Here is a 22,419-nt window from a genome sequence, read left to right on the forward strand (position 1 = left end):
TTTATCAGTACGTGCTGGAGAAAACAGTTGTAACACAGCGTCAAGTGTAGTAGCGACAATATTCTAGAAGCAGTGGAATCCAGAATGTCGAGATCTCAAGGAACATGCTGGGTTATGTTTCAAATGCACAGAGACGCTGTCAAGAACATCTGTGCAAGAGGAATGAACAGAAGAAAGCTGTGAAAAGGACATTGGATGCAAGGCTCAAGGAATTACAAGAAGAAGTAAACATGTACGCCAAGAGAATGACGAAAACAATGTGTAATTGATGCAGAAATTACAGAGCTTCCCTGCATTGAAAACAACAGTGGTGATTAAAACTGTCAAGATGTTGAACATGAATGTGTTAAACATTTATTCTTTGTTGCATGTGATATTTCTTGCCGTTCTTATTATAATCAGTGGTCGAAGTGAGACGGTATGCGGTGGTATGCCATACCGCCTCTGGTTTTTCAGTGATGAAGGCATACCATCTTTGGTTTTTCAGTGATCAAGACATACAATCACGGAAGAGTAGATGCTAAACACCTTTAATAAATACATTTTCATACACAGTAATTGACGAATAGTTTTGCAAGTAGTAAGATTTTATATCTTATGTAGAAATAATTTCTAAGTTGATAACACCGACATTTTTATCTTTTTTTCTATCTTTGGCTTTTAAAATGAGGTCTTTTCAAAGAAGTTCATCTAGTTTATATTTTGATGTGCCATATTGAGTTGTTTCTTTTGTATGTGTGTGTCTTCTTGTCTTAATTCATATAAATGTCTTATTTCCAGCATGAGCAGATTTAGGGTTTGTCTGTTGTGAGGGCAGAACTTACGGGGGTTTGGAATAGCCATCATTCGACTGGAGGGTCCGGGAGTTTTCCCACAGGAAATTGTTAATATAAAACCTCGGTTTTTGAGCATTTTCGTGTATAATTCTCTAGAATACAATATAAGGGGACAGTTATTTACTTTTCTTTTCAGAAAGTTGTTGACGATGTATCAAAGTCTCTCCCCCGTAACTAAAAAGACGCTCTCCAGTAGTTTTCAGTTATTATGTAAATAGGAATGCAATCTTTTAGGCAACGTACCCTCACTGCATTTCAGCATTTAGATAGCCGGTATGTCGAGTCAAAATCGTAATAAAACATACAGTCTCAGCCTTTTTTCCACTTCGAACACTGATTATAATCAAAATGTAATTAACATGGGATGTGCAATGAATATGTATAACAATAATAATAAATCATTATATCAAAGGAAAATTACCACGTTGATGAGGAACAATCGGCTGTAGGGAGATGAGAAGGGTGATTCCATAGAAATTTCCTAGAGTCAGGAAAATTCTATAGGGAGCCATGGAAAGTCAGGGAAAAGTTAGGGGATCTTTTTGCTCACAATCTGTAGGAATCCTGTAATATAACTTACACAGAATTAACTTATACATTAAATGTGCTTAAGCAGCCGACATTACAGTTATCATAAATTTATTATCTACATTTGTTTAAATACAATTCTAGACCTTTGGAGACGTAAGCCACGGAATTGAAATAAGGATTAAGCGTGATTGAATTGCTTTATAATATCAGTAATATTCAATATATATACCTAGCCTATACTTTCTTCACGTATCTCTAGAGACATATTTTCACTTAACTTTGTATCCTCTAAGATTCCCTAATCGAATACTACTGCATACAAGATCCAATGATGACTTGTTTCTGTAAGTATAAACGTTGTACTTATAAGTCAAGTACACACGTCCAATAATTTTATCATAATAGAGTCAAACTTGTAAAAACTATGCGGATTTGTTCCTGGTAGAAGGAAAATAATGTGTTCTTGTCTAGACAAATAAGTAAAGGGCGTGCCTTTGGTACGTCTAATCCCGGAATTGGGGAGTGAGGTTCAATCGAAAGATCAGCATCCCTGTATCAGTGCAGTAAATTATTATTGACACTAAAAGGTTATTTTCTAAGTGTTGATACTAACAAGCAGTTTCCTAACAAGAGTTGGTACCCTCCTTCACGATAACTAGGCTACAGGCCATAGTTGATTCTGGACCATCCAGCCTACATCTCTGATTTATCTCCTTGCAATTTTCATGATTAGGTTAGGCCAAGAGATGTAGAGGAGACTTCAGCATTGATTCCACTCACACAGCCACAAAATTACGTGAATGGAAGTATCGATCTCGCAATACCACAGTGCGGCAAGGATGATGCCAACGATGCAGAATATTGACACAATTATAAGTTATTTTCATTCCGTTCTCGGTTTCAATTGACTGACATACGAGCTATAAAATTCATCATTACTAAAGTCTCCTTATTGCTGCCACCGAGCACCGTAAATAAAGTCCAAAGGATGAGTTTGCAAATACATCAATTTTGCGAAATGTAATTACATAGCATATAAAGTTCGCGTTTCACACAGACGGACAAAATACTGTCTTAGCGAATTATTTATTGACTAAATAATATTGAGAGCATACGTACCTCAAGGAAACTTCTGTTTTATAAAAATCTAAAGTATGTCTTAATTACAGTCGTTACAAAATAGGAAAAAAATGTTGCAAAGGTATGCATAAATTAAAATAGCAGAGAGACATTCGCAATTTCATCAGGCCACAACTTATATAGTATTTTTCTTCAGGTTAAGTTATAATATTGAGAACAGTTGTATGTTACTTTTCCGAGTTGCCATCATTCAAGGATAACCCGATTTCACTGCAAATTTGCTTTCAATCTGACATTTTACCAGGGAGAAAAATGTAATAGACCTCGAAGATTATTTTCTTACAATGTAAAAGAATTTAGAAGAAAAAAAGATCCTGTGAAAGACGAAACCATTCTAACTCATACTGTTCAAATAGAAATCTCAAAGAACAACGTACTTCTCTCAAGCGTTCGGAGATTTGCACTTAAGATTCAAAACAACACTCTTTTCTTCAACCAAAAAAATAAGTGTACTTTCTACCCGTTTTCTCCTAAATCTTGTTTTCAAAGTCGTTTCTTTTGTTTTCTTACTTCTTAACTTTCTTCCCAGAAGTCTCTGTTTTCTCTGCAAATTGTTGGGTGATCCCAATCGCCAGTCCAGTGGCTTAGGGCTACGATTTTCATGGAATGTGTATTAGTATTTAAAGAGTATTTTAACATGCTATTAGGGCCGCGGTAGTTCTGTGGTAGAGCGTTCAGCTCTGGTGCATAGGGTGCTTGGATCGATCCCAGCTCTCGCCAAGTGAACTTTGTAGTGGATAAACATCGTGTGCGTGGGTTTTCTCGGGGTTCTTCCGTTTCATCCCACTTTCTTCATTCCATTTCATTCATTTCTGATCATCATCGCCTGCTTTAGCGTAGCCGGCATAACCGTTCGACGTAAGACTTAAAGATTTCATTTCATTTCGTTTTAACATGCTATTAGTATTTTAATTTCTAAATGCGTGAAAGAAATAAAGTCATAGTAAATGAAGCCTTACTGCAGGATTTCTCAAAGGGTAAACCACTACATGTCAATTTTTTTAAAGTGCACACTAAACCCTTATTCAAAAATTTTTAAGCAGCGTACCTCTTCAATGCAGTAGACCCGGATCTGATTCCCAGAATATATCATATGATCCGGATCCTACGTTAAGCTGTAGGTCCACGTCTTATATATCCTCGGTGGTGAAAAGGACGCTAAACTAACCATCCAATTAATTGAAAGGTATATAAAATTAAAGATTCTTTTGTTTAAAACAAACGTCCCTCTCCTGCAGCGAGGCTATATGTAACATAAATCTACAGCGTAATGTGGAATCCGAACCACCATAATGTGTTTAAATTCTTACGTTTTCCTACTGGGAACCAAAAGTAGGACCCCCTGCACCAAAGGCGCGTGCACTACCCACGACACCAGCGGGGAGGAGGGGACAAAAGTTTAAAAGTTAATGATAATTTTAGGTTATCGTTAACCATAGTGACACTGCCCTCTTGCTCTTGCCATGATGAAAACCTTGATGGGGTATGTTTTAGTATAGTTCCACTTAATAAGGGCATATTTATTGAGCCTAGCATGTTTTTCATTAATAACAAAAATTTGTTTTTGTCGATTTTCTCGAAAACTACGCATGAGGGTTTACGCTTATACATGTAATTTTCTTCACATCGGTGATATTTATTGAATTATATGTGTCTTACCCATTACACTTTCATACCAGTATTTTGTAGAAAATTTTATTGATACTTTCTTTTAAATTCATGAATTAGAATTTAAAATCTTCATTTTTAGGAGAAATAAATCTCGGTGCATACATAACAAAAGAGTTTCTCTAACAAGAAGAGTACTTTTTTTTTTTAATTCTCAATTTTAAGGAAGTGTTCTAAACAGTGTAACCATAACACTAATATCATGACCCTTGGTTTCTGTGTAGCGAATAAAAAAGGAATATTACTGATCACTCTATTTACATGAAAACCCAATGAGAATAACAGTAAACCATCCGGTAATTGACCAAATGCATTTTCTACTGGGTTTTAACGGTGATGAGTACCTACGGCATGTTTTATTTTTAGCACATTTATTTATATATGGAATCATTTTTCTGTTTTCTTCGAAATTAACTGAAATTTTAATAATGTTGTTTTACTGGATACTTCTTTCAATCTAGTAAAATGTCCCTTGCTTTTAGACTTCCAAACTAAGTGTCAGAAGTCTTATAGAACGGCGTTTGTCCGTTTGTCTGTCGACAGGTATATCAGAGCAAAAACGGTTAAGAGATATCGAGATGCAGTTTTCTTTTCAATCGATTCGGCGATTCAAGAATAGATTGTCTCTTCCATCAACTCTCTATTTACACCAGAAGCGGTTCAAATTAATTTCCGGTTTCAACGTTTATCGCCATAGAACGAAAACGATAACAGATAGTGAAAAGTGGTTTTATGGAAACGATTCAGCGTCTCAAGGCAACGTACTGTGACTATCACTAACACTCTACCAAGATCAGAAGTGATTCAAATTTAATATTATTTCTGGTTTCAATACTTATTTCCATAGAGCAAAAGCGGTTAGAGATGTATTTTTTTTTTCAATTGACTCAGCGTTCTACGAATAGGTTCTATCTTCTCCATTAACCCTCTCTTCAAACCAGAAGTGGGTCAGATTAAATATTTCTGGTTTCAACATTTATCTCCATAGAACAAAAATAGTAATAGATAGCAACAAGCGGTTTTTTCTGCAATCGATTTAGGGACTCGAGTATCACAATCTGCAACACTTTACCAAGACCGGAAGTGGTTAAAAATTAACTACTACTTTCAGTTTTAAATCTGATTTCCATACAGCAAAAACGGTAAGAGATATCGAGTTTTTTTTTTTTTTTTTTTTTTTTTTTTTTTTTTTTTTTTTTTTGTAATCGATTCAGCTTCCTATGAATAGGTTTCTCCCTTATCCATCTATTCAATCTGCAGTTGGTTCAAATTAACCATTTCCGGTTTCAACCTTTACTGTCATAAGGACAACGACAGTAACACAGCGAGTAAAGTTTTTTTTTTTTTTTTTTTTTGACATGGATTTGGTGTCCGAGGAACATGACTCCGAATCCATCTTTGATCTTGTTAATCTATTGCAACCAGTAGTTACAGATGTACTCCTTCAAGTTTTATTATTGAATCTGTCGTAGGCTCACACTGTGAAACGAAACTCATTTGTTTTAAAGAATGAATTTGGAATATATAGTGGCGGATCCAGGATATGATCAAGGGAAGGGCTAAACCATAGTTTGACGCTTTATCCAGTGTAAAGCAGGATTGAAGTCCATTTTATGCAGTGTATACTTGAGCGTCAAGGGGGGTTATAGCCCCTATATTCCCCTTGGATCCGCGCCTCTCTCTCTCTCTCTCTCTCTCTCTCTCTCTCTCTCTCTCTCTATATATATATATATATATATATATATATATATATATATATATATATATAAAACTTAAATTTGATTAATAAATATAAAAATTTATATATCACAAAATTTAATTTTCAAGAAGTAAGAGACATTTAAATAGATTTGAAGAACAACTCAGTATAAAAACAAACCATTAATTAAAATTTCAATTTATTGCAAAGAAAACAAAAAAAAATCATATACAAATCAGAGCGACTAAAAAAGCGAAGATGGAACAGGTATTCCACAGCGTTAACTGATCGGTGTATCAATTTCCAAATCACCGTTACTGGCTGCAGTAGTCAATACAGAACACTGTTAAGTCTCCAATCGAATTCGAAGTTAGGACGGTGCATACCAAAGGCGCGCATGATACCTATTTTGTCTTCACTGATATAAACAATAAAAGAAAAAACATAGAAAATAAACCTTGAAGTATGCAAAATGATCAGAAACCCGGTGAAATGAATCAACGCTGACCATAAAAAAACAATGATGTCGATTCTTTTCCATTACAGTCGAAGAGCCTTAACATTTATACGACACGCAATGGATCACCCAGAATGTATTCTGTTAAAATAGCGGAATTTCAACACTTTTAATGAAACAAGATTATACATCTTTCACTTTAGATTAAGACATTTTTGTCACGCCAAGTGTTAGCGTGTTCATAGTCCAAATTAAAAAAGAAACAAATAAAAAGAAATAAAAAAAGTGATCCACTTGGGGCGGAGGTAAGGAGTGACGAAGTAACTTAATAGTGTGGTCGAAGTGGAATGTAGTTACACGTTCATAAAACTTTTCCTTGGGTGGCCGAGAGATTACGTGCAGAAGGTGACGTAATTATGACCGGAAGCACCAAAAGTTCTGACCAGTCAGTCGCGTGACCACTGAGAAACAAAAACAAATCGGAAAAAGACGCAAAAGGTTTATTATAAAGATGTAAAAGAGAAGTGAAAAATAAAAATAAGCCCATAGGACCTTGAAGTGTAAAACGTGGCATTTATATATATACTGTTAGACTGACTCAGGAATTAAAGAAGAATGAAAAATCCCTTACGGGAAACACTCTCATTCTTCTTCACGGATACATTTATTATTGAATAAGTTGTTGTCTTGTCTTTTGAGAACGCGCAACCAAGGAGTGTGTGCTTGCAAAATATACAGAAATACATAATATTCTATACACTATTTAGGTTGTTATACAATATATATAGTCATTATAAATGTAGAGGATTTTCCTGTCGGACGCAAAATACATTTTTACAGCACGTGTTTGAATTTTGAGCTTCAATCTGTAACGCATTACATATACAGTATTGTCAATTTATTTCGTGAATTAAAAAGGAAAATCAAATATCTTCGTTTGTTCTTATTTAAAACAAAATTTTCTAGACCAGCCATTTTTGTTCTTTTGGCCCATTGGTCTTATATTTTAATATTAAGTAATCAAATTTAAGAAAATGAAATGAAATCTTTGTTTTACCGGCCGGCTAGGTTAAAGGAGACGGTGATGACGAGAAATGAATGAAGTGGTGGACTGAATAAAGAGGGAGGAAACGGAAAAACTCCGAGAAAGCCCAAGTACACTGTCCACCACAAAGTTCACTTGGCGCGAGCTGGTATCGAACCAGGGACCCTACACACCAGAGGTCAGCACTCTACCACTGATGTACCGCGACTCCAGTAATCAAATTTGATGTAGGTAATAATTAATTTACATATAGGCCTAGTGCAAACTCATTTTGAAAAAGCAAGGACATTTAACTAAACTTGAAGCAGTCAGTAAAATCACATCGTTAAAATTTTAGTTCGTTTTAGAGGAAATAAAAAAAAAACAATTTGCCATATAAATGAACGGACAAATAATAATAATAATAATAATAATAATAATAATAATAATAATAATAATAATAATAATAATAATAATAATAATAATAATAATAATAATAATAATAATGACAGGTAATCAACACTGTTAGCATGAGAGTGATATCTCCTTCTCTTGTCAGATATATACGCAGATGAATTACAACGAAACAAAAGAACGACTAAAATACAAAAATGTTTTGGACTCCATCACAAGATTTTGCCATCATATTGTATAGTCAGTTGCCGATGAACTTCGACTTTTACTGCAATTTATTCGTATCCATTCATGACAATTTCAAATTACCACGTGCAAAAAAAAAAAAAAAAAAAAAAAAAAATATCGCGTCATTTCAAGTATCTACTATGTAGTTTACAATCGGTCCGACTGCATTTTTCTAATATCTAACTCATTATGTGATACAACTTTTACTGGCGCACGAATTATCGGTTCTTGCGTCACTCTCTTAAGAAGAAGAAGAAAAAAGAACTTTCAAAAATACACTTCTTTGTTCAGATCGATAACAAAATAGACTATTTCTTTTTATCGTTTTATTGTTTATATTTTGTTTGTCGTCTGGCATCGAAAGTCACATTGATTACATACAAATAATTGTGGAGCAGACGGTTCAAAACCCTAGTTTTCAATTAACTTTTTTTCTCTAAGTAGTGGAGCAATTAAAACTAACTTACTCCGATTTGCGTCTTGTAATTGTTTCAAGTAATCATTCTTTTTGTGTAACTGTACTTGAGAGCAACCATAAAATAAACGAACATTGTGAATAGTGTAAAGTTGTTTCTAAAATACATAGCTTTAATAGAAAAGTGACGCAACTTGAAATCATTAACTTTTGTACGAGAGCGGAATTGAAGATTTGCACTGTTACATGTTAACTTAAGCGGAAAAATGTCACGAGTTCTCCCTGGAGGGATGTGCACCTTCACTTGGAAGATTCTTACACAAAACTCTTTCAGTCTTTAAGGACCATTTTCAACATCATATGTCAATAAAGGGTCATTTTTAGTTGTGTAACATTTTTTTTTAATTAAAACTACGAATACATTGTAATGTGTCGTGAAGAATTAAAAATAAAATATTCAGATGATGTATTTTTTCCTCTATATTTGTAATTTGAAAGTCCTAGATTCGACTACCGGCGTAGTTCTCTTTTTACCACACACAGGATTCTCTACACCATCTTCACTTGAAAGCAAGTACCTTTTGGCAATTGAACACAGCGTTATGTAGATTAAATATACATATTTACATGACATGATATTACAAATGCTTAAATGAAATAAAGAGATAATCTACAGACGTTTCACTTTGAGTTCTCTTTCGGGAGGGGAAGAGAGATACATATCAAGATACAGGGTGTTAAGTTATAGACAGAATGAAAATTAACTGTTCTTATGCAACCAACCATACACCTAAGTAATGCGGAGTTGCTGGATGTGTTATCGTATATATATATATATATAGCAAAGAAGTCGGTCACTGCTGTTTCCATCTCGTGCTGATTGCTGAAGCATCGTCATTTAAGTGTGTCATGGACTGAAACAGGCGGTAATCTGAAGGGGCAAGGTCAGGACTATATTCTGGATGTGGCATCAGTTTGGTGCCATAAAGTTCCTGAATTATTTGTTGAGTTTTTTTAAAGCCGAGTGTGTTTTTGTGTTAACCTGTTGCAGCAGAACGCGCTTTCGGTTCCCCAGCGCAGGATATTTCTGACGTAGTGCAGTATGCATCCGCTCCAACCTTTCGTAACAGAAGTCGACATTGATGGTACGACCGTTAGGAACGATGTCGGAGTGAATCATCCTTTCGTACTTCCACCACACACACAGGGCATGACTTTATGAATTTGACGACCGGTTCTGGAAGTTGATCCTTGCTCAACCACTGTTTATTGCACATTCGAATTTCGGAAACGGCTCACATCCACTTTCCTGTGGGCCTGAGCTGGGATCAATCCATGTGGCAGCAGCTGCTGATGGTTTTCTCAAGTTCATGGAAGTCACGCACTACAGTTGACCGGGACACGCGGAATTGGTTTGACAATCGTTGTGTTACTGGTGAATGGATTTTCCTCAACGGGGTGAAGTATGACCTCAGAATATGTTACCCTGGAGCAAGTTGGTGTGCTGCGGTTCACTGCACCTTCGCCTTTAGCATGGCAAATGTTTTGGGTTTCTGGCACAGCGTTATTCTTAGTTCTAACTTGTACAGTAACAGTTCACGTATCAGACGCCGCTGAGCACTCATCATCACTTCTACTAAAAATTGACTGAATATACTGACGGATTGGTGGCCTCCGTATTACATAGCCCGCTTGCCTCACTACCTTTTGGACCAGTTTGATCTTGTACTTACGGTCTTCCACGCCGTTTATACGCGACTGTTGTTTAGGTTTTAAAATATTGCAAGACTTATGACTCAACTTTACACTAAAGTAAACCAGACTAAAATTACTAATTCTGGATTTATATTGTGGAACTGATGGAGACTCAGGATACTGGGAACTTCCTCGGCTAAATGGGTAGTGTTCTCGCTTTTCATGTGGGAGGCTCGTGGTTAATCTCTAATAGAAGCATATGTAATTTGTATCTCGCATTAACCTTTAGGTCCACGTTCCATACAGTCTCGATGCTTAAAAGTGTGTTATACTCTAAATAACCTAATGATTATCTCAGGAAGCAGGATAATCAGTCTGTGAGAAATTTATATTGAGTTATTCATTACAACAGGCCATGTCTTAGCTTAATTGTTGAATGATTCCCATTATGTTTTCAAAATATGTTGCTAAGAGACAGAGAAAAACACCTAATTTCTTTTTGTAACCTTTTTCTACGTGCCGCTAGATCCCAAGAATTAAACCAGATAGTTTGTTAAGCACTGATAAATAATTTTCATATCTGCTCCGAGAGCCAATACTTCTAAGTTTCTAGGACTCCCTTATGGCTATGCGGTTAGCGTACGCGCCTTTTGCGTAGGAGACCCGGGTTCGATTCTCGGCGGGAGCTCATGTGGTTCGGATTCCACGTTAATCAGTAGGTCCACGTTTCATATAGCCTTGTCGCTGAAAGGGACGCTAAATTAAAATCAAATAAAATGAAACTTATAAGTTTCTAGAGCGGAGTTCAATGCCTCTTATTTTAAGTACATCACCAATGGTCTTGATAATGCATATTTTGTGCCCGGTAAGGATGGAACTAAAGTACGTAGACATGTTAACTACTTTATTACATTGTCCTGCCTAGAGCGAGAGTTTGTTTTACTATGGAAAATATTAGCAGGTAATGAAGTTGATGTCTGCTTTCCTTTCAGTTCTTACAATTATATACTTTAAACTGGTGGAGACGAAAGAATGATCATCATAGCTACTTGGATAAAAACTAGCACGAAGTTGGTCTTAAATAATCATATCTATATTGTAAATTTCAAATATAAGACATTTTTAAAAAGGAGAAAGAGCACATGCAATTTTTTTCTAATAATAATAAAACTTACCATCAGGAGACACAGTAACTTCGCTGAGACGGCAAGTTGTGGTAACCTAGAAGAAACGAGAGGGATAAGTGAAATCTGATGCCAATAATTACTGTATCAGTTTTTCCAATTTATTTAGTAACATAATCTTAACAATGAAATTAGAATTAGGAATTAAATTTCTGCGTTTTCAGCATCTATGGCTATTTTAGCCTGTCACGTATGAGGGATAACGCCCCTCGGCGATCACACTATCCGAGGAAAGGGAAACAAGGAAGCGGCCTGGGACCTACATTTTAGGTACCGTCCTGGCATTTGTTTAGTGTGAATGAGGAAATCCTAAGAAAATCTCACTCAGGATTTTTGACCTGAGAATCGAACCAGGAATCGAACTCGGGAGCACTCGCACCAATAATGGAATTAGAATTGCATTGCATTCCATGGATCCAACACAACAAGTATTTTCACAATTAATATAACAAAAACTTCAACAATCTATTTGGCTATAACTAACACTTACACCTAGTAATTAACAGTAACAACTAAACTAAAACTCAACTCCTGGCACAACAGCCTTTGAGAAGAGACACGGCCTACTAGCCGGCTTGTGGCACTCATGCCTTTGGGGTGATATGTGGAGTGAGCAGGCATAATGATTTATAATTTCTTTAGCATTTATCTAGATCTGAGTATTTGTTAACAACAATTAATACATTAAATAACATTTACTGCCTTAGCTTCAAGCGACAAAACTTTTTAATTTCTAGCAGTGTGACTTCCCTTACGAGCCGCCTTTGATTCTACTATAACCCATGAAGGGTTTCGCTCAAACGATTTATTTTTGGATAACTAACATCGTTATTTTGACTTTTTAAAATCAGAGCCCGCTTCTTCTTAATTTAAGTATCTCCTCAATAGCACCATGATCCTAGGTCACCGCCCAATATTCCATCCCCACACCACGAATGGAATCCAGGTTTTTTTTCATCACACTGAATGTTTCGGTTACTAAGCAATTTCCCAAATATTAGCAAAACGCGCTTAAAAGAAAAGTGAAGGCAATGCAGAATTGATTTCTACTTATCAAGGTTTAACAAGTTATTGTTTTTATTCTAATTATCTTAATGAAACCACATACCTTCAGAGACGATTAAACAACGCGTTCCGAACATCATACTGAAATTCGCCTCCTTTAAACTCATAAAATCTATAACATATATCTTGTTTTTTGTCATAATATCAGCATGTGGAAGAAAATTTTCAGTGGAAAATATACAAAACACCTGTATGTATATTCAAACAACAGGCAATGTCCGTGTCATTCGGAAAGTACGCTAACTCATAAATGCAGAGAGAGCAACCGTTAAAAAGGAAACTACAGTAGGTAGTAACGAATGCTTTAGCATTTTTACAACATGGAAAAACCACGAATAAGAGCTCCTGAAGCAGTAAAAATACCTCAAAGCTTCAATTCAGGCGCATGGCAGAGCAAATAAAACTACCCATGAAGGCAGTGTGTCACTGATATGGTCTACATACTTATTATATGGCATTTCGCTAGCCTCTATCTAGTCCAGCATTTGTAGCTGGAAAATACTTTATTATTTTCAGTTTGCAAGCGGTAATTCGAATCATGTAAGAATCGATCATAATGTTGTTATTAACACATAAAACATATTACAACATGGAATATATATATATATATAAACTGTAGAAACCACACAATGATATTCGAATAGCTGACGAGTGTTTGGCAAGAAGTTCAGGAATTAGTTTCAACAACACAATTCATGGGCGGCTTCGTGTGCAAGACTGTTGTTTGATGTCCCTTTTTCTTAACGTTATAAGTTGAAAAGTTTTATTTACCAGTTGGTTTCATTTACAAGAAGTTTGGTTTTAGCAAAACTCTTTTATACAGGGTGGCCCAAAAGTAGGTGTACAGTACAGTACTGATTAGCTCCTTGTATTTTATTTCATTTGTTATTCTTATCCATCAGGTAGACCTAGTTTCTTTATTATTTGTTCTTAATGTGTTTTTACTTACATTTTAAGCTCGGAAGAGCAGAAGCAAATAAACCCATAAACTAGAATGTTATACTTGATCAATACAGGGGTGTATACCTACTTTTGGGCCACCTTGTATATTTACACTATCCGTGTGTTCGTCTGTCCAGGAGAGAAAAAAAAATTCCAAGAATCTTTAATTTTGGCCAGGATGTAAGGGTTTAAAGTTAGGAATCGTATTTATTAGTGGATGTGATAATCAAACCGGAAGTGGTAGAAATCAGCTATTTCCGGTTTTAACGTGTTCACTATACAGTAAAAACGGTAAATAAATAACGAGAAGCAGTTTTCCTGCAATCGATCAAGCATTCCAAAAATGCATTTCATCTTCATTCTTAACATTTTTACTAAAACCAAAAGTGAGCGAAATCCACTACAACTTTCAGTTTCAATATTTATCTAAATACAGAACAAAAACGATACGAGATAGCGAGAAGCAGTTCCTCGGAATCAGTTTAGGCTTCTAAAAATAGGTACTCTCTATTCAAACTGTTAAGTGGCAGAAACCAACCACTTCCGGTTTCAGTATCAACTGAGAAAATATCACACACATAAACCAAACTACTTCACACGATACTGTTATTTGTTTATTTCCATTATAATATGAAGTATAAGCGAACTTATCCTTTTATATGTATTGTATTTTTGAGTTTTATGTGCAATAGTTCTTCTTTGTCGGCTAAAGAAGAAAGACAAGAAGTGAGTGATGAAATGAATGGGTAATATATAACATTCATCCCCTGAGTGTGATTTGACTCCGTGACAGACAGGTCTTTTCGATCACTAGTCTAATGCCTTGATTGTTCTACATGTCACTGGGCCCCAGAATAATTCATTTCCTCAAGCATCAAAGGTAACAACAAAGATGTTGGGGGTCACGGTGGCTCAGTGGTAAGAGTGCTCTTTCGCTCAACCCCGATGCGAGAAGAGACCCTGGTTTGATCCCAGGCCTTGTAAGTTTGTGGTGAATAATCGATTTGAAATGTTGATTATTGTAATGCCTAAATTCTTACGGATCCGAATCTATACAAAATTCATCTTTGGTATATACAGTAGGTACGCTATTTGTCAGCATGGGTGAACAAAGACCGAATATACCTATATAACAGTACATAAGATTTTAAATGTGACTTATTATGAGATAAGAAAAGGTCGGCAATGTGAAATTGACGAAATCAGCGAAACCATTTTGCCTGAATGATCGAACTCATTATATCTACCAGTCACGAGATAAGTTCTTTTCTATCGTGTCTGGAATAGGAAAATATATCTGTGAAGTTCATATTAAACTCCTACCGTTATGTATGACTCTAGCTCGATTCAAACATTTGTACTTCCACCATCAAATTCATGAGTAGCATGGTGGCTCACCACTACGAGAAGGGTTCCTGGTTCTACCTGATGGATAACATCCTGTCCATGGATTTCCTTCCGTTTCTTTAACCTTCCTCATTTCATTATTTCTTTAAGCGCGTTTATTTGAATTAATCTCCGCCTTCTTAAGCCCGCAAGGGATTATTGAACTGAAGTTTTTATCGTAAAAAGCGATAGAACAAAACTACATTTTATACATATATCCGACCGTTTAAAATCCAAGTACATGACAATTCCCACGACATACTTTATCCCAGTAGTACATACTGTGCGAAGAGGAAGACAAACAAGGAACTATAAAAATTTCTACTCCCAGTAGTGAGTTATATGTGTGTTATCCTAACACAAGTTGAACGTAACGTACACCTGAGATTTCACACTTCAAGGTTTGTTGCCCAATCACAAAGTTCTTTCGATGATGTCGTTTTGTGCACTTTGATTCTAAAGGTCGGTTGGAAACAATACTTTCCTTTGTGGGTTTGCAAGAGCGAAATAATTATCACCCTAGTTGAGTCGGTTCAAATGAAAACATTTGAAAAACGTGTCCTTCGAATACATTTAAGTGACACAAAAGATTTTGTATGAATGTACACAGGAAAAAAGAAAATACTTCAGCTCGAACAAAGAAGCTACTGAGGATTCTAACCGCCTCCTTAAAAGTTTCCTATACATTGTAATACTCTACTTAAAGCGAAGTTATTTTAGTTTCTTAGTTACATATGAGGAAGAACTAAGTGCTTTTATCGATGAATTATATTGTCGGTACTTTTCCACATAGTAAGAGAACGTACACTGCATATTAATGGAAATTACACAATATTGTAAACCCTGATACTTTTTTTGTATTCATCTTAACTCGTTACTATGTGTTTCTATATATATATATATATATATTAATAACGCAGGTTACGTTACATGCGGACTTAACCGTTCAACATAGGATTTGAATTACCTTCATCAATATTATGCCCCCTCCGCTCGTCTAGTGTCTAACGTGCGCCTTTCGTGCACGTGGTCCCGGGATAGATTCCTAGTGAAAGTCTGGCTTTGGGCTGGCTACGGGCCTGACTACTACTCATCTACTTCGCTGGGCTTGAACTTCATTATGGGCTTGGGCTTGTTATCCTCAATGAGACTCACATCAGTGTTCGTGGGTTTCGTTAAGAAAACCCTTTTCCCTTTTTTGTTAAATTTACCTACGAAATTTCCCCGGGGGGCTGAAGTTAGGGGGTCCCGATCCAACCATACTATAGTTCATTTGCAAGCCTACCGTCAAAATTTTAGGGGGGCCCGGACCCCCTAGACCCCCTCCTGTATACGGGCCTGGTACTAGTTCGAGCTAGCAGGTCTCATTGAGGATAACGAGTCAGAGCTCAATCAAGTGTGAGTCTATTGAGGAGCTCTATTGAGTATAGTCATAATAGCAAAATGGCTATAGAAAGTTCCGGCTCTAAGACTAATGCATCCCTTAATATAAAATTAGCTCATTAATTTTTCATTTTCTTTCTTGCCTTTTTTTTTTTTTTTTTTTTTTTTTTTTTTTTTTAACGTAAGTTCTTAGTAATAGTCAAAATTAATCTGGAAGAAAAACGTTATCTCTTCGTCCAAATTTACTTCTAATCTTTTACCATTCATTCACTCATCCACGTGCCAACAAAATTGCTTAAGGATTTTTTTTCTTCCTTTCTCTTCTTTCCTTTGTTAGACAAGGATTTAGAAAGTATAGCCAATCACACACACAGGCATCAGGTATATAAAGCACACTCCACGGTGAATTTCGGTGCTCGTCCGGGAAATTTCTACATCACATATAATGAATTCATTCAGGAAAAGAAAATGTTATTTTCTTTGACATTGAATGCGCCGTTTGTTACCTTTATTTTCGTTGGAGGAAAAAAAAAATGAACTAAGATTTTTGTGAAAAGACACTTTTTTTTTTTTTTAAATGAAGTGTTCGGTCTTAGACTTTATCAGCAGTTCCATTTGTATACGGAAGATTGAAAAAAAGTGCTTAGAGGATTTAAGAATAAAAAAGGATGATAGAATATAAGGAAAAGAGGGCAAAATAGATTTTCTTTTGTGTTCTTCGATTTGTCTACAAACAAAAGCTCTCATGCCGATAAATAAGACGATAGATACTCCCACGTTCCTACGGAAGTTACAGAAAACGAACGAACGGATAGAAAGAATCAATGAATGGCTTTTTAAGAAAGCGTGGGTTGACTTTTTAGCTGCAAAACTGAACAACTTCTCTTCTCTTCTGGAGGCCATTTGGAGATTTTTTTTCTTTATTCGTCTTCCAAAAACTGCACCATTTCTGTCTTCATTTAGCTATGCCTTTTGATCTTAAATCAGGATGCATTCTTCAGTGTTGCTATCTTAATCCTCTTTAAACTAACCATTCTAAAGCAGCATCGGATCATACGATATAGTTAATCCACTTTGTAATTTTGAAAATAGAAATTGCATCATCACAATGTGTACTTAACAGCAAGCAGGTAATATGAAATTAAAGCGATTAGATGTACTACGTATAAATTTTCATTAAAGCTTAGGTCTAGCTATTTCATCTGTGCCTCCAGAAGGGTGAAACACGTTTTAAAAATCGCATTCCTTCTCGCTATAATTTGAAGAAAATTTTTGGAGAGAATGACCTTGAATATGTATGTTCAAGTTCGTAAACGCGCAACATCTTTTTCCTCTGTTTCCGAGAAAGAAAAAATGTATGGCTACATGTATTTCTTTTGTAAGTGTCAGACTGCCTTTGCACCAAACTTGTTATATTAGTATTTTTACGTAGAGAATTTACGAACACGTGCTTTCTTCTGGTACTTTGTATCATATGGGACTGTCTACGAGACCTAGTTTGACTCGTCTCAAAAAGATATCGTGAAAGCGACGGGTCGTCTGACAAATTATTTGTTTCTTTTGGAATAACTCTGTCCCGTTTCGTATCGTGCGTGGGTAACCCTAATATCATATGCCACCTTTATCCAATTTTAACAACAGAACTCCGTCGTGACTATGTGGTTACCTTACGTGCCTTTGGCGTAGAAAGCTTGTATTCGATTCCCGTGGGGGCTGATGTGATTCAGATCCCACACTAAGCTGTAAGTCCATGTCTCATATAGTTTCGGTGCTGATCGGGACGCAAATTCAATATCAACCATCCAATCAATTTTAACAACTATATTTTACCGTAAGCCTATATACATTTGACAAGTTGCAAGAAACCTTCTAAGAATTAGGTGCAAGAAACTTTGGTTCTAAGCCATGCATTTTCTCATCTATTAATTATTATACCGTTGATCTTTTTTTCTTCTCATACAGGGTTTCCCACGAGACGAGACAAGAAATGACTTTTCGTGACGAGATAAAGTTCTGCCAGTAGAAGCAGACACACTTTCCGAGACGAGATAAAGCTCTTCCAGTAGAAGCAGACACTTTCCGAGACGAGATATGACACATTTTTTTTTCAAGTAGAGATAGCCTTTTGTCTCGTAGGTAAATCTATTAACACATTCTATACTTTTTGTTAAACTCTCACTATAAATATTCAGCAACACATTTTTTCAACTTTTTACTCCACAATATGTTTTCTTACAATAATGTCTCTCTTTTTTTCTACTATAAGTATTTTTCAGCATCACATTTTCTTTTTTTTTTCTTCCCTTTGGTTTTGTTTTCTACTTTCATCATAAAAATTTTCCTCTATTAAGTTTTCTATTCTATACTTTCTATTTACACTTTTAATACATCTTTACAACAGTTTATTTCCGTACACTGAAAGCATCTATCAGGTTTGGAATCATTACATCGTTACTTCATACAGTTTGCTTTGCTGTTGAGAAAGTGAATTTGCTAAGAAGAGGAAGAAACAAGAGTGAAAACATACTGGTTTATAAAATATTTAGTATTAATTTGCATTTACTTTTTGTTTGCCGAAAGTAGGGTTTCAGTTTTCATTATAAATTATAAAAGCTCTCTACAAGACTTAAGTAGACTATCATCATCTTTCCAATAGACTCCAGTAGACTATCATCATCTTTCCAATATACTCCAGTAGACTATCATAATTTTCCCAATAGAATCCAGTAGACTATTATTATCTTCCCAATAAACTCGTGTTGACTATTATCATCTTTCCAATAGACATCAGTAGAATATCATCTTCTTTCCAATACACTTCAGTAGACTAATACCATCATACCAATAGACTCCAATAGAGTATGATCTTTACGACTCTCCAAATGAGTTCGACAGCTTCTGGAATTAGGGTTTGCCCACGACACAAGAGTCGAGGCTGTCCCGTCTCTAAGAGGTGTTATGAAAGGGATGTCTCGTCTTGGAAAGTCTATGTTTCTATTGGAAGAGCTCTCTGTCGTCTTGTGCAATCCTATCTGAAATTGAACTGTGTAACTCCATATTGTGAAGTGAGTAGTCTACTCTCATAGTTAAAATTTGATTCTAGCCATAACTTCTAATATTCAGAATTAACAAACGATTTTTAAAAGTTTTTATTGCCACTTTGATACAGTGCCCAAACTAACAACACCGAGTCGATGTTATTTATTTATTTAAGTATGTATTAGCTGCAAGCACTCGTCATTCCCGAGTCTTCATTCAGAACATTAATTAAAAGAGAGGGAAATCTCTTATCAATTACTTGATTGTTATCCTGTGCTGTTATATAAGCCCGCACAACCACAACGTAATGCGGATTGCATACATACAATACATTATTACAAACCGCGAGAAACGTACATACATTTTCGTATTCATTTTACCCCCTTCCAACCCCGAGCTGAAAATGAACAAAATGTTTTGTACTTGATTCAATCTCGTGACGATCTATCTGTCTACCAAATTTTGTAGCTCTAGGTCACTCCTTTCTATTCGAGAGGCTGATGATAAACACACTTATTATTATTATTATTATTATTATTATTATTATTATTATTATTATTATTATTATTATTATTATTATTATTATTATTATTGAAAGATTTGGAGAGCTTCCTTTTTTAGCCACTATGTTCATTCCATCAAATGTTTCATAATAATTCAGTTCAGTATGCCATCACTCTCGTGAAGCCTTAGAACATACATATGGAGACTGAGTTAAATATTTTATTTCAGTAACATTTTTGAATTTTGTAGTAAATTTTCCTGGGCGTTATCAACACTGCATTTTGAAAGAAATTTTGAACATAAATATATTTGTCTCAAGGACTTTTTGAGTAGGCGGAAGATTTCTGCCGAAAAGTGTTTGTTCGTAGATGTGCTTGTTTCTGTGACTATATGTGGGTGTGTGGGATGAAAACAACGAAGATTCTTGAATGAGAGGAGAGTACCTCACCTACTTTTTTTTGTCAGTTCACGAAATCCAAAAATACATCCTCCTCCTCCGCATTCTCTCACAAGCCTCACTCCAGAATTCGTCCTCCTCACCCACTCCCTACGAAAAAAAGTTTGCATCGCTGTCGATTGTGACGCGTCATATAGACATCGCGACGCCAATCTGGCTCTAGCGCCACCCCCGCATCTCCACTTCTCTGTTTCCAATCAGAACAACTTACCGCCACAAACAAGACAATAGCCCAGTCCAAACGAACAAAAATCACAAAAAATCGTTTTTTATATCTGATATCTTCTTCTTATATAGGTCTGTTTCCCCTTGCTTCTCTCCCTCGTAACTCTGCTTAGAGATGTTTCTTTCTTTCTTATCCCAGAGAAGCGAAAAGTTAATCCTTCTTATACGCTTTTCTTTCACCTTCCGTTTATCTATCTTTCGTTTCTTTTACAGGGCGTAAATAAAGTCTGATATGGTGCATGACAACATTGATCAGAGGAAGAACATTCCCTATCTCCCAATTGGATTAGATTGAGACTCATCAAGATTTGTTTTTTGTGTCAATGTTATTCACTAGGGCGCTTTCAATTGTTTTAGTGAAATATATATTCGTACGTTACCCTATATCGTCTTTCTTTCTCTGACTGTCATTAGACTGAATAAGATGTAACAAATATATGCGTGATAGACAGATAATCAGATGGCTTATGGGCTTATATAGCTATGCAAAAATCCAGCTTTCTGTCAGTATAGCGCATTTTTAAATTATGTATAAAAATCGCTACACTCATAATTTAAATAATGCTCTTTCACTTACATGAAAACATGTTTTACAATATAAACATAATGTGGGAAAATGGCAAAAACTTGTTTATTAAGATCCATGTCTCATATAGCCACGATGCTGAAAAGGGAGGACAAACGCTAACCATCCAACTAATGAAATGACAAAGTAGTTGAGTAGTTCTTGTCTTTCATATGAGAGACCTGTATTTGACCCCTGTAGAATATGTAATTAAGATCGCAAAGAAAGCTGTATATCTATGTCTTATACTGATTCAGAGCTACTAAGAAAACGCTTCGATTTTATTGACTAGCGCAAAGTTATTCAGCAAAATTTACAACCTATGAATGGAAGCTTTTCCATGTTGATGCGAAATACCAGGAATACAACTGGTGTTAAGGTACTACCGGTAATAATGATTAAATTTTAAAATAATGATAAGTTATTGTTTTAATATTAACGTTTTTTCTTGTTCTACACGTATGCATCGGTTGCCAGTGATTCGTTGCAGTTCCAAAGGAACAAAGTCAGGTTCCGAAAACCAGAAATAATATTTAAATATGATCCCAAAAAATCATCTTATAGTAGGCCAGGACTTATCTTGTCACTCCCTCTAGCTGTCAGCATACAAATGAAAGTATTAGTAAAGAGTAATAAACTCGACAATATTATTACCGTTTAAGGAAAAAAAATCTCTAAAGATAAGACATATACCAATTACTAGGTGTCATTCGGCTAAACAAAATAATGTGGTTGACTGTAAATCCTCATATGCAGTTATCAGGAAAAAATACGAGAGAAACGGACCTTTTTGTAAATCTAAAAAGTGACGCTGTACGAGAATCATACCACTTACCGAGATGAAACTGACGCTAAAATATATTCTCATTAAGCTCTTCATTATGACACTAGCACGAGACAATATATTTACTTATCGATTTAATAGAAATACCAAGGAAAAAGTGTTACTTAAGAAATTAATATGGCGTTGGGTTATCTTTCACCCTTAGAACAGCTCTGATGTGATATGGAATGGAGTCATGAGTAGTAGCTAGTGCAATATTACACCATTCTGCGTGCAGTGCATCACTCAGTTCTGAGAGAGGGGATGGAGGCGGAAATCTCAGTCGGATTCGTATCTCCAAAACGGACCACAAATGTTCAATTATAAATTCAAGTTAGAAGATTTTAATCCTGGAATATGGCGCCATTGCCTGGAAACAACATCCTGACTATAGGATACACATGATCTCCTAAAATGACGACATAACAACAGGTAGTGACGTATCTGTTAAGCGCCAGCACAGGATGTTTGTAGCCCACAGTATCACAAAGGTGCCGCCATATTTCATGGTTGAACGGGGACTGCGGATTACACTTTTCTTTGGGAGTCCGCCACACATAACCGAGCCCCAACAATGAAAATCAGACAGGTCGTCCATTTTACACTGTTTGCTCAGTTCACTGCACACTGACTGCTGCATTACTGCTCCTCACGTAGTACTGGGCGCACCCTAATACACCAACAATAAGAGCCCGACGCTGTGGTCACAGCCTGACCGTTACCAATCTAGACATATCTT

General features: G+C 35.8%; 1 protein-coding gene and 1 long non-coding RNA gene across 8 annotated transcripts in view; one reads left to right on the plus strand and one right to left on the minus strand.

The window, feature by feature from the left end:
• Positions 1-22,419, plus strand: part of LOC145691106 (uncharacterized) — a 471,970-nt gene that overhangs the window by 255,305 nt on the left and 194,246 nt on the right. The window lies entirely within an intron of this gene.
• ths (thisbe) overlaps positions 1-22,419 on the minus strand; it is a 254,470-nt gene that overhangs the window by 22,068 nt on the left and 209,983 nt on the right. For both annotated transcript variants that reach the window (XM_081766791.1, XM_081766782.1), the window contains exon 2: positions 11,283-11,328. In XM_081766791.1, the coding sequence (XP_081622917.1) occupies positions 11,283-11,328 (46 nt within the window). The remainder of the gene's footprint in view (positions 1-11,282; positions 11,329-22,419) is intronic.

The sequence above is a fragment of the Thermobia domestica genome, chromosome 1 (assembly GCF_964235325.1).
Source record: "Thermobia domestica chromosome 1, izTheDome1.hap1.1, whole genome shotgun sequence".
In the NCBI taxonomy this organism is placed as follows: domain Eukaryota; kingdom Metazoa; phylum Arthropoda; class Insecta; order Zygentoma; family Lepismatidae; genus Thermobia; species Thermobia domestica.